The sequence below is a fragment of the Danio rerio genome, chromosome 25 (assembly GCF_052040795.2).
Source record: "Danio rerio strain M-AB ecotype USA chromosome 25, GRCz13ab, whole genome shotgun sequence".
Classification (NCBI taxonomy): domain Eukaryota; kingdom Metazoa; phylum Chordata; class Actinopteri; order Cypriniformes; family Danionidae; genus Danio; species Danio rerio.
The window spans coordinates 3,305,140-3,322,500 of NC_141045.1; the positions used below are offsets into that span (position 1 = coordinate 3,305,140).

General features: G+C 33.7%; 2 protein-coding genes and 1 long non-coding RNA gene across 11 annotated transcripts in view; 1 reads left to right on the plus strand and 2 right to left on the minus strand.

Annotated features, from left to right (window-relative positions):
• Positions 1–3,817, minus strand: part of tead4 (TEA domain transcription factor 4) — a 61,274-nt gene extending 57,457 nt beyond the window's left edge. For 4 of the 7 annotated variants that reach the window (XR_015526023.1, XR_015526021.1, XM_087311576.1 and 1 more), the window contains exon 1: positions 3,597–3,817. The gene's annotated coding sequence lies outside the window, so the exon portion shown is untranslated. The remainder of the gene's footprint in view (positions 1–3,596) is intronic. The other 3 variants (XR_015526022.1, XM_087311577.1, XM_087311575.1) reach the window with 1 other exon arrangement.
• Positions 3,756–17,361, plus strand: part of LOC147830741 (uncharacterized) — a 104,201-nt gene continuing 90,595 nt past the window's right edge. For 2 of the 3 annotated variants that reach the window (XR_015526084.2, XR_015526086.2), the window contains exons 1-2: positions 3,756–3,818; positions 8,448–8,563. This is a non-coding gene — a long non-coding RNA (uncharacterized LOC147830741). Of the gene's footprint in view, positions 3,819–8,447; positions 8,564–11,363; positions 11,500–17,361 lie in introns of those variants that run through there. The other variant, XR_015526083.2, reaches the window with a different exon arrangement.
• The window catches only part of si:dkey-82f1.1, a 93,810-nt gene continuing 86,523 nt past the window's right edge, over positions 10,075–17,361 (minus strand). Inside the window, exons 15-20 of the mRNA XM_087311395.1 lie at positions 16,572–16,749; positions 14,258–14,299; positions 11,835–11,940; positions 11,342–11,617; positions 11,177–11,263; positions 10,075–10,709 (exon numbers count right to left, since the gene is read on the minus strand). Of these exons, the coding sequence (XP_087167521.1) occupies positions 10,678–10,709; positions 11,177–11,263; positions 11,342–11,617; positions 11,835–11,940; positions 14,258–14,299; positions 16,572–16,749 (721 nt within the window). The 3' untranslated portion in view covers positions 10,075–10,677. The remainder of the gene's footprint in view (positions 10,710–11,176; positions 11,264–11,341; positions 11,618–11,834; positions 11,941–14,257; positions 14,300–16,571; positions 16,750–17,361) is intronic.

The following is a 17,361-nucleotide window of genomic DNA, read 5'->3' on the forward strand; positions in this document are numbered from 1 at the left end:
GTCTTTTGTTGAACACAAAAGAAGATAGTTAGAATAAAGCTGAAAACCTGTAACCATTGACTTCAATAAAACAAATACTAATGGAGGTCAATGGCTCCCGGTATCCGACATTTTTGAAAATATTTTTAAAAATATTGGAAACCGGTAACTCTTGACTTCCATAGTACTTGTTTTTCCTAATATGGAAATTAATGGTTACCATTTTCCAACATTCTTCAAAATATCTTCTTTTGTGTTTAACAGAAGAAAGAAACAAGTATGAAGTCGCTTTAAAGGGGCAGTTCACCTAAAAATGAACATTTGGTCACTGTTTACTCTCCCTCAAGTGATTTCAAACCATTATGAGTTTTCTTCTCCTATTGAACACAAAATAAGATATTTTGAAAAATGTTGCAAACCTGTAACCATTGACTTCAATAAAGCAAATACTAATGGAAGTCAATGGTTACCTGTTTCCAACATTCTTCAAAACATCTTCATTTGTGCTCAACAGAAGAAAGAAACTCGTAAAGGGTTGAAACAAGTAAAGAGTGAATAAATGATGGCAGAATTGTAATTTTTATAAGTGAACTAGCCCTTTAACTAAATGTACAGAGCTAGGTTTCACACAGATGCAGCGTTTAATAATGCTCGCCTGTGCTTTTTATTAAAACCACACAATCATTGGTGCGAGCAGGTGGACGGCGGCCTCGTTCCACCTGTTGTTCCAGTACAATATTATTTATTCCCTCGGGTGCAGACGGGACGCAGGGCACTGATTCCTCACTCCGACACGACAAACATTCAGCCTCCAGAGCAGCTGATATAAAGATATAAAAAACTGCCTGATCCGCTGCTGGCTGCAATTTCTTTATTTGCTTTTAGACTGTCTGAGGATCATTCATTTAGTAACTAATAGAACAAATAAAATACATAAAATCATCTGAACTGTGCAAAAGCAATGTTTCAATACCCATGCTTATAATTAAGACTTATTACTATGAAGACTTGTGCATAAATGCAGGAATATTAATGTTAAGGGAATGCTACTGTGGGTCTGGATTTCTTGCCACAATCACAGTGTTAACTAATGAAGGAAAGAAATGGTGAGCTTAAATTGCTTTTAAAAATTAAAAATAAAGCAAGAATGTATAATAATAAAAACTAAAAAATAAATATAATTGAAATATCTAAAAATAAACAAAACTTTCATAATATTACTATAATATTACTACCATGTGGTAAACAGTAATCAGAATGATATAATCAATAATAATAATAATAATAATAATAATAATATTAATAATAATAAGTATTATTATTATTATTATTATTATTATTATTATTATTATTATTATTATTATTATTATTATAACAAAATAAATATACATTAACAATATAAATATTAAAATGATTGCACAAGCCCCAAACCTTTGACTGGCAATAAATTAAATTAAATTACATTAAATTAAATTAATAAGTATTAAGTAAATTTACACATAAAAATAATAAAATATTAGTAAAAATATTAAATTATTTTTAAAAAATAAAATGTCTTGTTTTGTGTAACGAATGTTAAGATCTTTTACACGTTTAATTTGTTAAAAAATAAATAATAATAATAATAATAATGATAATAATAATAATAATAATAATAATAATAATAATAAATCTATGTAAAAATACTGAAGCAAACAGAAGCTTCAATTTAAATGCTAAAATAATTATAATTATAATATCTAAAAATAAATAAACTTTCATAATATTATTGTTATTCTACCATGTGGAAAAACAATAATCAGAATATTACCAAACAATAATAATATAAACAAAATAAATATACATTAACAACATAAATAATAAAATAAGTACACGTGCCCAAACTACCCTTGACTGGCAATAAAATAAAATAAAATAAATTTTTTTTTTAATTAAATTAAATTAAAATTAAATTAAAAGTATTAAGGAAATGTACACATTAAAATACTAAAATGTTGGTAAAAATATGAAATTATATTTTTTTTAAATAACAAAATTTCTTGTTTTGTGTAACAAATTTTAAGGTCTTTCACACATTTAATATGTTAATTAATAATAATAATAATAATAATAATAATAATAATAATAATAATAATAATAATAATAACCAATCAATTTAAAAATACTGGAACAAACAAATGCTTAAATCTTAATGCTAAAAATAAAGATAATTTTAATATCTAAAGATAAATTTTACTTTCATAATATTACTGTAATTCTTAACAATAATAATAATAATAATAATAATAATAATAACAACAATAAAATAAATATACATTAACAACATAAATAATAAAATAAGTGCATGTGCCTAAAATTTAATTTAATTAAATGCTTTTCAATCTAAAGTATTAAGTAAATCTAGACATTAAAATAATAAATATTAGTAAATAATAATATTAGTAAAAATATTAAATCATTTAAAAAAATGTCTTGTTTTGTGTAACAAATGTTAAAGTCCTTACCACATTTATTATGTTAAATAATTATAAAAAATAGCAATAATAATAATAATGTTAATGATGATGATGATAATAATAATAATAAATCAATGTAAAAATACTGTAACAAGCTGACGCTTAAATCGTAATGCTAAAAATAAATATACTTTTATTATATTAAATAAATATTAAATACAACTTTCATAATAATATTGTTATTCTACAGTGTGGCAAAACAATAATCAGAATAATATTAACAACAATAATAATATAAACAAAATAAATATACATTAACAACATAAATAATAAAATAAGTATGTGGCCAAAACTCTTGACTGACAATAATATAAAATTAAATTAAATTAAAGTATTAAGTAAATTTACACATTAAAATTATAAAAAATAATAGTAAAAATATTAAATAATAAAAAAAAAGACAAAATGTTTTGTTTTGTGTAACTAATGTTAAGGTCTTTCACACATTTAATATGTTAAATAATAATAATAATAATAATAATAATAATAATAATAATAATAATAATAATAATATTAATAATAATAATAATAATAATAACAACAACAAAATAAAAATAAATTAACAACATAAATAATAAGTGCATGTGCCCAAAACCCTTATTATTATTATTATTATTATTATTATTATTATTATTATTAGGCTTTTTGTAACAAACGTCACGAAATCAATGCATGCATACATGCATGACAGTACAGACATAACGACAGTTATAAACAGTTATAAATCAAATTAATTATGTTTTCCCACATATATGCATTTAAATCACTTATTAAACTGGTGAACCAAGAAAGCACCTGCAGACAATATTTACAGTATGAATGTGAAGTTCGTAATCTCCATAATTCTCGCAGTGATGAGCTCCCGCTGAGCGGCCGCGCGCTTCTGACGCGATTAAAGTTCCTTGCAAAGTTTCGCGGGAAAGCAGAAAAACAGAGCGCGGGAATTCCGGTAATTCCAAATATTCCATTGTTACATCACATTTCGTCATCAAGTGTCAGATTAAGCACTCGTTTCTCGGGTGAGGAGAAAATCCGCGCTGTTTTCCCTGTGTAACATTAACTTTGATGAATATAAGTGAGTTAAATAAATGAAAGTCTTACCTGTGTGAGGTGTTTTGGCGGTAAATATCTGCTCGAGTGTGTGCAAGCGCGCGAGGAAGGCTGGAATTTGAGGAATTGTCCGCAGTTCTGGCGTGAGGAGCGGACAGGAGGAGGAGGAGGTGTGGAGGGAGGTCCGGCTTTTTTTTCCAGAGGAAAAGCGACAGACTCGGTGTGGAGAGAAGAGGAAACACGCCTGGATCCAGAGGGATTCACATTGTTCTGGTCAGTGTGAGAGACAGCTGTGTGTTTGTCTCTCTCTGTGTGTGTGTGTGTGTGTGTGTGTGTGTGTGTGTGTGTGTGTGTGTGTGTAGACACACTCAATAGATAACTGTTCTGACACTCAACACACACACTTTCTTCATGATATGACCAATGTACACAGAGCTGAACACTAAATTATTAGCTCTCCCGTGATTTGTTCGCTATTTCCTGTTATAGTTTTCTTCAGAAGACTTATTTCATTTATTTTGGCTGGAAATTTTTAAATAAGTAAGTAATTAAGAGTGTGTGTGTGTGTGTGTGTGTGTGTGTGTGTGTTGGCTACATAGCTAACCACTGTTTTCCAATGACTTCCTAATTACCCTAACTTGTCTAATTAACCTAATTAACCTAGTTAAGCCTTTAAATGTCACTTTAAGCTGAATAATAGCATCCTGAAGAATATCTATAGTCAAATTGTATGTGCTGTCATCATGGCAAAGATAATTAGATATTAAAAGCAGGAACATATTTGAAAAATGAGTCAAAATGGCACAAACAAACATCCAACTCATATTTCAGTGTTTTTAACATCTGAAATATATTTTATATTTAATAATTTGTGTATTTTGTGTGTTCTTTCTGTTTTATTCATAATAGTGCATTTAATAATAATATTGCTGTTGTTATCAGGGGGTTTCCCAGAGATGGGTTGCAGCTGGAAGGGCATCCGCTGTGTAAAACATATGCTGGATAAGTTGGCGGTTCATTCCGCTGTGGCGACCCCACATTAATAAAGGGACTAAGCCAAAAAAAAATTAATGAATGAATGTTGTCAGGGGTGGTTTTAGGGATTTGGGGGCCCTAAGCAGTTCCAGGCATGGGGCCCAACACTCCTAAAATGCACCCTTTGTAATTTTATACATTATTTATTTATTTATTTAGCAGTTTTTGTTTTTCTTACATCACTGAATCTAATTTTTCTTGTTTAATCTTAATGAAATCTCTACATTTTAAACAGGCCTGTGGACAGGGGGGGTTCGGGTTGGTTTGAAAGACCCACCCACCACTGATAAAGCTCCAGAATTTGTCCCATACATCAGCTCACTGTCTATCTTTGACTGCCTTGCCATCATAAATTGTGAAAATAACCCGATGAAGAGTGCTTTAAGCCCAAGTGGAATCCTCTGTTGGCTGTCATGAATTCAGCTAATCAGTTTTGTCCAATGCAAACAATTATTTTTCAAGAAAACATATCTGACTAAAGTTGTCATCTTTCACCACTGAGCTACACTCTCAGAAATAAAGGCACGGGAGCTGTCACTGGGGTGGTACCTTTTTAATAGGTACACATTTGCACTCGAAGAGTCCATATTGGTACCCTTAAACGTATATATACCTACAAATTTAAAGAGGAACTCCTTTGTACTCTTTAGGTACCAGTATGTACCCTTGAGGTATTGATATGTACCATTTTAAAAGGTACCACCCCAGTGACAGCTCTCGTACCTTTATTTCTAAAAGTGCAAGTAAGTAAACGTTCATTTATTTAGCACCTTTCCCAGACATTGAGTCACAAAGTGTAATGTAATGTAATGTGTATTTATATAGCGCATTTATTGTGTATGGCCATACACCCAAAGCGCTTCACAATCATGAGGGGGTTCTCTCCACACTACCACCAGTGTGCAGCATCCACTTGGATGATGCGACGGCAGCCACAGGACAACGGCGCCAGTGCACTCATCACACACCAGCTATAGGTGGAGTGGAGAGACAGTGATCGAGCCAATTCGGTGGAAGGGGATGATTGGGAGGCCATGTTCGTAAGGGCCGATAGAGGGACTTTGGCCAGGACACCGGGGTTACACCCCTGCTCTTTCACGAGAAGTGCCATGGGATTTTTAATGACCGCAGAGAGTCAGGACCTCGGTTTAACGTCTCATCCGAAAGACGGCGCCCACTGACAGTATAGTGTCCCCTTCACTTTTACTGGGGAATTAGGACTCACACAGACCACGGGTTGAGCGCCCCCTGCTGGCCTCACTAACACCACTTCCAACAGCAACCTAGTGTTCCCTAGTGGTCTCCCATCCAGGTACTAACCAGGCTCAGCCCTGCTTAGCTTCAGTGAGTAACCGGCCTTGGGCTGCAGGGTGATATGGCTGTGCTTTACAATAAGAGAAAACAAGTACAAGAACACAGGACAATAAAAAAGACATGTTCAAACATGTTAAAACTAATTAAAAATCAAAATACAGAAACACTAATGCTGTTAATTAAAAGCTTGACCAAAAAGGTGTGTCTTTAAACGCTTTTTAAAAAGTTCAATTGATCCCAGAGTTCTCAGTGCTAGCGGGAGAGAGTTCCAGAGCCGTGGGGCCACCACACAGAAGGCAGAGTCACCTTTAGTCTGAAGACGAGTTCTGGGAATGGCTAAAAGACCTCATAGACCGGCTACATGAGTGACTGCTTAAAAGATCTCGAATATACAGGGGTGCTTGACAGGGCCGGAGTGGGACTGCTTTTCAGCCCTGGAGTTTCAAGCCTCAGACCGGCCCACCTCAGTTCACGACTGACTATATTAAAATAAGGTCATTTCCAAATCAGTTTCTAATTACACAATCACGTCTTTTTTAAGTAAACAGCTGCTTTAGAACTTCAAATGTTCAACAACCCTAACAGTATTATATGTCTTAACAATAAAAATGAAAAAAAAATAAATAAATACTCAGATGAAAATCAAACCCCGGTTGGCGGCGTCGTAATCTAACATGCTAACCACTGGACCACAGAAATTGTTGTTATATCAAAAATAACCTGCAGGCTACTTATATATAAACAGAGCAGAGCTACGGTAAAATAATGAAAAAGAAGACTGTGGTCAAATAAATAAATAAATTTAAAAAGTGCGACTGCTGAGAGCAACAGATTTTGGAGCTAGGGACACCGGCCCTCGCGGCCAAAAAACGGACCGGCCCACCGGGAATTCTCCCAGTCCTCCCGATTAGCCAATCCGAGCCTGGTGCTTGACCATGCAGAGCTCTACTTGTAATGACCAGAATCTTAAAATTTACTCTAAAACTGATAGGAAGCCAGTGAAGTGCCTTAAGCACAGGCGTAATGTGTGACCTACTGGTGCTGGTTAAAAGCCTAGCAGCTGCATTCTGCAAAACCTGCAATCGCTCCATTGAGGATTTGTTCAGACAAGTGAACAGAACATTACAATAATCCAATCTAGAAGAGACGAAGGCATGAACAAGCATTTCCATCTCTTCCTTTGACGCCATATCTCTTATTTTTGCAATGTTCCTCAGGTGAAAACAGCATGTACGAACAATAGATTTAACATGGCTATTAAAACACAGAGCTCTATCAATCATGACACCAAGATTATTAATATCGCTGAAGAGTGTACTGTATTGTTGTTAAATAGAGAAATCATTTCACAAGTCACCTTTATTCTAAATATTGGACCTTATTTATTGAAACCAAAAATGATCAAGAAAAGGTGTGAAGCACCAAAGGTGGCCCATATTAAAGTTAATTTTAATACTAATCAGGCTATTGTTATCCATGATTTTTTTTATTTAACTTCAAGAGAAAAACCTTGAAGCTCTACATTGTTTTTGTTTATTTATTTGTTTATTTTTTTTAATTCAAATGGCCAAATTCCAACTGAGAAAAGTCGGTTGTGGCGGCCAGATTGTTATTGCCTAAGCAATGAACATAATGATGACCATCCGACAAGCTATTTATACAAAAAAGTGCTTAATGTCATTAAAATGCAGTATTTAAACCTCATAATGATGTGAATAACTGCAAAAAGGTCCACTTTTTGAGAAAAAAGAACCACCCCTTTCACTCGGCTAGCATCGGGCCTGAAATCCTATTAAGGCCCAAGGTGTTTTTTTACAAGCATTTTTTATTTCTCTTTGCTATTTGGGCTTATTGGAACCTAATTAGAATAAAAATCTAAGCGTCAACTTTTGATATGATGTACTTTTAGAGAAAAATGATGTTTATGTTTGTGGACTTGTGGTCTGAATTTCAATAGTATCTGGATGCAGCCTCAGCGATGCAGTGTCAGACACGATGCACTCAAATGGAGCGAGTGGTGTCACTGTGATGGAAAGGGTTAGGGGTGGGGTTAGATGAGCCCATTAAAAAGCATTGGATGCAGCCCAGATTGCACTGCACCAGGTCTGCATCCAGACCCCTCTCCCGAATTTACTTAAAACACTTTTTTCCCCGATTTTTTTTATCCATATTTAACAGAATTTTTTTTTAACTTTCTTTGACTATCCGAGAGTAAAAACAACATTATCCTACCATTTTTGGACAGTTAAAATAGGGTTTGGGACATTTTATATACTGCAGAACAGTTGCAGGATGACACTGTATGTCTGTAACAAGATATAAAACATTAAAAGTATTTTAACATAGCCACTTATGAGCTAAAATGTGCTGTCTACGTATCATAATAGCAAGATATTTACATTATGCTGTAATCCAAGAAATAACCACCTGATTTGTCAGAAAAAAACATAGAAAATATAGATTCTATCTCGTAAATGCAATGCAAAATCGTCGAGTTTGCACAGAAAAAGTTTTCATTGCTGAAGATCCAACAGGTTGTTGTTTGTCCAGCAGGTTGTGGAGCCCTCCACTGGACACAAGCAGGACTGCACTGCAAACTCATAACCTACACGTCCTGATGCTAGAACACATCATCAGCACATGTGAAGTCATCGTGCACAGGAAAGCAGGTGTGTGTGTATTTTTTGAATTTCTTTTTTTGTTCTCTTCATGACTGTGATTTGTTGAAGTTATAATAATAATAATAATAATAATAATACTAAAATGCTGGAAAGATTAATCGCATACAAATATTTTTTGATATAATATATGTGTGTTGCACTGTTGTATTTATTTAATTTGTGTCTATAAATACGCATGCATTTATTCAAGAAAATGTTAATTTAGTTATGAAATATGTGTATATGATACAAATTATATATACATTTAAATATCTATGTGACAATTTTTTTGCACAGTTTTGTTTTTATGTATGTGTGTGTATCGTATATACATAATAAATATATATAATACACACACATATTATTGCAAATCAAACTGAACTGAATCATTTTGAGTTGAATTAAATCAAACTGAATTGAGTTCAATTGAAAGGAATCAAATTGAATTAAATTAAACTGAATCGAATCCAGTTGAATAATTTCGAGCTGAATCAAATTTTATTGAATTAATTCACATTGAATTGAATTAAGGGTGACATGGTGGCTCAGTGGTTAGCACTGTGGCCTCGCAGAAAGAAGGTCGCTAGTTCGAGCCTCGCCTGGGTCAGTTTGCATTTCTGTGTGGAGTTTGCATGTTCTCCCTATGTTGGCGTGGGTTTCCTCCTTGTGCTCCGGTTTCCCCCACAGTCCAAACACATGCGCTATAGGGGTATTGGATGAGTTAAACTGGCCGTAGTGTGTGAGTGTGAATGTGAGAGTGTATGGATGTTTCCCAGTATTGGGTTGCAGCTGGAAGGGCATCCTTAATAAAGGGACTAAGCCGAAGGAAAATAAATTAATAAATGAATCAAATTTAATTTAATCTAATTAAGTTTAATTAAATCAAATCAAACTAAATCAAAATTGAATTGAATCAATCAAATTGAATAATTTTGAGTTGAATTGAGTCTAATTTAATCAAATTGAATTGAATCAAATCAAACTGAATTGCGTTGAATTGAATCAAATCAAATTGAATCATTTTGAATTTAATTGAATCTAACTGAATTTAATTCAATCAAACTGAATCAAATCAGTTGAGTTAAAATCATTCAAATTAAAAATCAAATGAATCAAAATTGATTTGAATCAAATCAAATTAAATAATTTTGAGTTGAATCAAATCAAATTTAATTGCGTTGAATTAAATCTAATCAAATTGCGTTGAATTGAATCAAATCAAATTGAAACATTTTGAGTTTAATTGAATCTAAATGAATTTAATTCAATCGAATTGAGTCGAATCAAATTGAGTTAAAATCATTCAAATTAAAATGAATCAAAATTGAATGGAATCAAATCAAACTGAATCATTTTGAGTTGAATTTAATAAAATGTAATTTAATTCAATCAAATTGAATAACGTTGAATTTAATTGAATTGATTTGAGCTGCATTAAATCGAATCAAACTAAAGCGACTCAAGTAAAACTGAATCAAAAGTAAGAGAGCTGGAAAGAAGAAATCAATTCTGCAGACTGATCAAATCATACTGAAAACTGTTTATTAAGCACACTTTATAAGTCAAGTGGATAATAACTGTAGTGGTGTTCCTGAAATGCATCGCTGATCTCCATCTCTTTGATCTGCTTCCACTTTAGAATCTTTTTAGAATTCTAGAACATTTCCCAGATTCCATTTTTATTTTAAACAGAAACAGAAACTTCGTTCAGTCACAGTGGCGTGATTGTTTCCTTAAAAAGAAATCCACAGTGGATCTACGATAAATAGACTATAACAAACTAACGAACGGCATATTGATGATCATTTTAATAAGGAGTTTTACAAAGGTCTTATTATTTCTAGAAAGAATATAAATTAATTTATAGCCTCCTGTCTCTGAAGAAGTTGTTTTCTATCCTTTAGAAATGTCTGAAAATGAGTTAAGATCTGTACATGGAGCCTCCTGACTGCTTCTGTTAGTGGGTTTCAATAAGGTCCTGTAGTTTGGGGCTCTGGAAATGCACTGGTTTTGCTTCTGCAGTGTTTTCCATTGCCTTTGGTCCTCAGTTTCTTCTCTGCCCTCAGTTCATCATCCTCTCGGTCAGTCAGAGGGAATGTAATGTGCACGTGCTACTCGACTTTTCACTTTTTGGACAGAAACTTCATCTTGTGTCCTGTGAGAAAAATAAGATATGCTCAGAATTTCAGCAAAACACAGGCGGTTTGCTTTATATAGATCACAAACACTGAATTAAACTCACTTTATTTTAAATGCAATCAAATGGTTGAGCAATATTATGTCACACCACTGAGAAAAACAATGCTATTTTTAGTCTAATGTTGTTTTATATTTAGGTTGTAGACATTTAGTAAAGATGAAATTCGTCGTTAAAACCAAGATCTAAGATGGCCGACTTCAAAATGGCCACCATGGTCACCACCCATCTTGAAAAGTTTGCCCCCTCACATATACTAATGTGCCACAAACAGGACGTTAATATCACCAACCATTCCCATTTTATTAAGGTGTATCCAAATAAATGGCCCACCCTGTATATTAATACAATAAGCTCTATATACGTAAATAGCATACTATTCCAAACATGCCAGAATTGATCCACTTTCTTCAGTGAGACTTTACCTAAACCTTTGAGGAACTTGTTGACGCCTCTATTCTCGCCGCCGGGCAGAGAATCTAGATAGTCCTGAGCCCTCATCTCAAACAGACCTGTCCGAAACACAATACAGCAATTGAACACTTATGTTATCCTCCCAAGATTCTTTCAAAAACACAAGCCACTCCAACCTTTCAGGCCCTGCCTCCGCAGCTCTCTCTCCTGCAGGAACCCGGCGAACATCTGCGTCTCCATGAAGACCTCCAGGAACCTGCGCAGGCTTTTAGAGGAGACGGCTTTACGGAACGCCTCGCGCTGGAACGATGAAGGAGTGGGAGAAGAGGAAGACGAGGCTGAGGATTCTTCATCTCGATCACTGCCACCCATGAAGAGGGAGTAATGACCCACGATCTCCACGAAGAAACGCACGAACGCCTCCGACACCACAGAACTCAGACAACCGGGCTCTACCGGGAGAGAATATGATCATGAACTGACTGGTGCATTCAAAGAAAGACTGATAAAATATATGCAGTTGAGTGAATTATTAGCCTATTTATTGTTTTTGAAATATTTCTCAAGTGATATTTAAACATAATTTGGGAAATATTTGAAAAAATAAATCACAGGGGGGCTAATAATTTTGACTCTAACTGTATATATATATTTAATCCCGCTCCTCACCGCTAGGATTATCTGCCAGGTCAGAGGCGAACTCTTTCCTCCGTTCCAGCACGTGTTCGAGCGCCGCCTGCAGTTTATGAGGCAGAATCGAGTCTTCATCATCCATCTGGAACAATAAAAGCAAAGACAGCATTGATAATAACATTAATAATAGTAAAAATAATAATAATAACAATAATAATAATGTATTTTATTAATACTATGACTTTCTACATCAAGCTTAAAACAGTATAAAACATCTAACTGATGTAAAAAATAAGTCAATAAAATTAAGACAAAACACTATCATAAAAAGATTAATTTTTATTTGAGTTTTGTCATAATATTTTGAACATTAATAACCCACATTGAGGCTATCATTATATATTATTAGGTACACCTGTCCAACTGCTTGTTAACTCAAATTACTAATCAGCTAATCACATGGCAGCAACCCGATGCATTTAGGCATGTAGACATGGTCAAGACAATCTGCTGCTGTGGTATGTTGGCGTGGTTGTTGGTGCCAGACGGGCTGGTCTGAGTATTTCAGAAACTGCTGATCTACTGGGATTTTCACGCACAACCATCTCTAGGGTTTACATAGAACGGTCCGAAAAAGAGGAAATATCTAGTGAGCGGCAGTTCTGTGGGCGCAAATGCCTTGTTGATGAGGTCAGAGGAGAATGGCCAGACTGGTTCCAGCTGATAGAAAGGCAACAGTGACTCAAATAAGCACTCGATACAACCGAGCTCTGCAGAAGAGCATCTCTGAACACACAACACGTCCAACCTTGAGGCGGATGGGCTACAGCAGCAGAAGACCACACCGGGTGCCGCTCCTGTCAGCTAAGAACAGGAAACTGAGGCGACAATTCACACAGGCTCACCAAAACTGGACAATAGAAGATTGGAGAAACGTTGCCTGCTCTGATGATGGTAGGTTTAGAATTTGGCGTCAACAACATGAAAGCATGGATCCATCCTGCCTGGTATCAACGGGTCAGACTGGTGGTGGTGGTGTAATGCTGTGGGGGATACTTTCTTGGCACACTTGAGCCATTAGTACCAATTGAGCAAATGGCCTCCACAGCCACCAGATGTCAATCTAATAGAGCACCTTTGGGATGTGGTGGAAAGAAAGATCAACCGACAATTCTGCAGCAACTTTAATGCTATTATGTAAGTATGGACCAAAATCTCTGAGGAATTTTCCAGTACCTTGTTGAATCTATGCCATGAAGGATTAGGACAGTTCTAAAGGCAAAAGGTGGTCCAACCTGGTACTAGCAAGGTGTACCTAATAAAGTGGCCGGTGAGTGTTGAGATATATATATATATATATATATATATATATATATATATATATATATATATATATATATATATATATATATATATTTTTTTTTTTTTTTTTTTTTATATAAGTAGTTGAAGTTATTATTAGTTATTATTAGCCACCCTTTCATTTTTTTTTCTTTTTTAAATATTTCCCAAATTATGTTAAACAGAGCAAGGAATTTTTTCACAGTATGTCTGATAATATTTTTTATTCTTTTTTTTTTATTTATATATATATATTTTTAAATGTTTTTAGAGGTTTTTCACCTTTATTGGGATAGGATAGTGGAAGACAGACAGGAAAGTATTAGGACCAGAGAGAGGGGAAGGGTCAGCATAGGACCTCGAGCCGGGAATCGAACTCAGGTCGCCGTGAGCACCATGGTGCTATATGCCGGCGCACTTAACCACTAGGCTAATGGCACAGACAATATTTTTTTCTTCTAGAGAAAGTCTTAATTGTTTTATTTCAGCTTGAATAAAAGCAGTTTTTATATATATTTATATAATAAAAGCCCCTTTAAGCTATATATTTTTCGATAGTCTACAGAACAAACCATCCTTTACAATAACTTGCCTAATTACCCTAACCTGCCTAGTTACCCTGATTAACCTTGTTAAGCCTTTAAAGGTCACTTTAAGCTGTACAGAAATGTCTTGAAAAATATTTAGAAAAAATTATTTACTGTGATCATGGTAAAGATAAAAAATATTATAAGATAAAATACATTTAAATTAAAAAAGTTATTAGAAATGAGTTATTAAAACTATTATGATTAGAAATGTGCTGAAAAAAAATCTGCTCTTCGTTAAACAGAAATTGGGGAAAAAATAAACTGGGGGGCTAATAATTCTGACTTCAACTGTGTGTGTGTGTGTGTGTGTGTATATATATATATATGTGTATATATATATATATATATATATATATATATATATATATATATATATATATATATATATATATACACAGGTCGTACTCTTTTAAAACCATTTTGGATTTTTTTTATTATCCTTTCTGCGCAAAAATACAAAAAAATCATAACTGAAGAACACAACTTTTCAAACCTAAAGATAAATCCACATTTAGCTCTATTTTGTACCTGTCGCAGGAAACGGCTGCTGCCGAGGTCGACCACCAGGACCTGAAAAAGAGCAGAGGACACGGTGATGTAATTTCCTCCAACAGTGCCGATCTCAACCATTTTTTCCTCTATCGCTGCTATTATGAGGAGAAACACTAGCGACACGTCCGGCCTCTGCTCCTCAGTCCTGATCTTTTGTTGATCCAGCATGTGTATATATAGAATATTCACAGCGCATCCTAGACTTTATTGGCCTGCTTTCCTTCCCGCATTAGTCTTGATGAGGTGTTAGATTTGAGAAGTCAGAGGTCAAACAGCTGAAAATAGTTTTGGAGATCTGGCCTTGATCCTAAAAGCACACTATCTGTATCACACTCACAGTATGCAGTGTGTGTCTGAAAAAATATGGGCTTTATAATCATACGAGTACTGTATCCCAGAATGCAGTGCACTCTTACATGGATTAAGTCTGATATGGCTCATTATTTGATCAGACTGATATTCTCAAAATAAAAATTGATTAGTATAGGATGTTAGTCTTTTATAGTATAGTATAGTATTGTATTGTAAAGCATAGTACAGTATAGTGCGATATAGTATAGTGCAGTATAGTACGCTTGCAGTATAGTATAGTGCAGTATAATATAGCATAGTATAGTATAATATAGTATAATATAGTATAGTGCAGTATAGTAACGTGCAGTGTAATATTGTATAGTGCAGTATAGTATGGTGCAGTATAGTAAATTATAGCATTGTATAGTATAGCATAGTGCAGTATTCCATAGAAAAGTATAGTATAATACAGTACAGTATTTCATATTATACAACAGTTCTGTCTGGTTCTCCAATCTGATTGGCTGAAAGCCGTGATATATTTAAGTAATATCATTGTTAACGCACGCCTCCCACCAGTGCCGATATACAGCCATATCACACTGCTACTCGTGTGATATTGCTCATATATATATATATATATATATATATATATATATATATATATATATATATATATATATATATATATATATATATATATATATATATATAAATATAGTGCAGCATTGCATATATAGTGCATTATAGTGTAGTACACCATAGTATAATATAGTGCAGTAGAGTATAGTAAAATAGTATAGTGCAGTATAGCATTAAATAGTATAGTATAGCATAGTATGGTATAGTGCAGTATGCTATGGTATAGTATAGTACAGTATAGTATAGTGCAGTATAGTACCGTGCAGTATAGTATTGTATAGTGCAGTGTAGTATGTTATAGTATAGCATAGCATAGTATAGTATAGTGCAGTATTCCATAGTATAGTACAGTATTTCATAATATAGTATAGTGCAGTATTGTATTATATAGTATAGCATAGTATGGTATAGTGCAGTATGCTATGGTATAGTATAGTATAGTGCAGTATAGTATAGTGCAGTATAGTATTGCATAGTGCAGTGTAGTATATTATAGCATAGTATAGCGTAGTATAGTGCAGTATTGCATAGTATAGCAGTATATTGTAGTGCAGTATTCTATAGTATAGTGCGGCATTGCAAAGTATAGTACATTATAATATAGTATAGTTCAGTAGAGTATAGTAATATAGTATAGTGCAGTATAAAATTACATTGTATAGTATAGCGTAGTATGGTATAGTGCAGTATGGTATGCTATGGTATAGTAAAGTATAGTGCAGAATAATATATAATAGAGTATATAATCTATACAATATAATGTAATATAGAATATAGGATAAAAAATATATGTAGTACAGTATAGTATAGTGCAGTATGGTGTAATATATTGCTTTATATTATAGTAGAGTATAGTGCAGTTTGGTATAATATAGTATAGTTAAGTGCAGTATGGTGTAATATATTGCTGTTTGTTATAGTATAGTATATTGTTGAATACTATAGTATAGTGCATTATGGTGTAATATATTGCTTTTAAGTATAGTATAGTATAGTATAGTGCAGTATAGTATAGTGCAGTATAGTATAGTGCAGTATAGTATGGTGTAATATAATGCTGCATAGTATAGTATAGTGCAGTGTATAGTATAGTGTAGTATAGTATAGTGCAGTATACTATGGTATAATATAATGCTGCATAGTATAGTATAGTATAGTGCAGTATAGTATAGTATAGTGCAGTATGGTATAGTGCAGTATAGTATGGTGTAATATAATGCTGCATAGTATAGTGTAGTGTATAGTATAGTGCAGTATAGTATAGTGCAGTATACTATGGTATATATAATGTTGCATAGTATAGTATAGTATAGTATAGTATAGTATAGTATAGTATAGTGCAGTATATTCTCACCTCCTCCAGCGGGAGCTCTTTCAGGCGGGTCAGTGAGCTGGACAGAAGCCCCACGATGAAAGGTGTCGGTGTGCAGACGATGTCCATCATTGCTGGAGGCAGAACTGGGATGTAGGTGTGCTGCCAGGTGAATGGGTACAGCAGAGCCACCACAGCATGACAACACTGGGAGAGAGTGCTGGAGACAGAGAGAGACAGAGAGAGAGAGAAAGAGAGAGAGCTGCACTTACACATTTACACCAGCAGATGGCAGAACACAGCAGTCAAGCAGAGCTGCTCAGCAAAATAATTTAATTCAACTAATTAATTAATTAAAAAGGTTAAAATACTTTCAATAACTTGGTAAAAGGATCATAAACGAAATCTTACAAGAAAAATTCTGTGTGTGTGTGTGTGTGTGTGTGTGTGTGTGTGTGTGTGTGTGTGTGTGTGTGTGTGTGTGTGTGTGTGTGTGTGTGTGTGTGTGTGTGTGCATAATAGCATTTTACATTTGTGCATTGATTACGAATATTTTCCTTCCCTAATATTCATAAATGTAATGAAAGATTTATTGACAACTAATAAGAATAAAATAAATTAATTAACCTACTGAACTAACCAACCAAATAACTTAAATGATGAAATCAAACATTTTTAAAAACATAAATTTAATGGTAATGAAATTACCAATTCATTACACATCTCACTTTACAGATCATGGTTGTTTTGTTAAAAATTGTTGCTTAAAAACAAATAATTAACTGAGATATTAAAAATGTAACTTAATATATTTCAGCTTAAATTTCTCCTT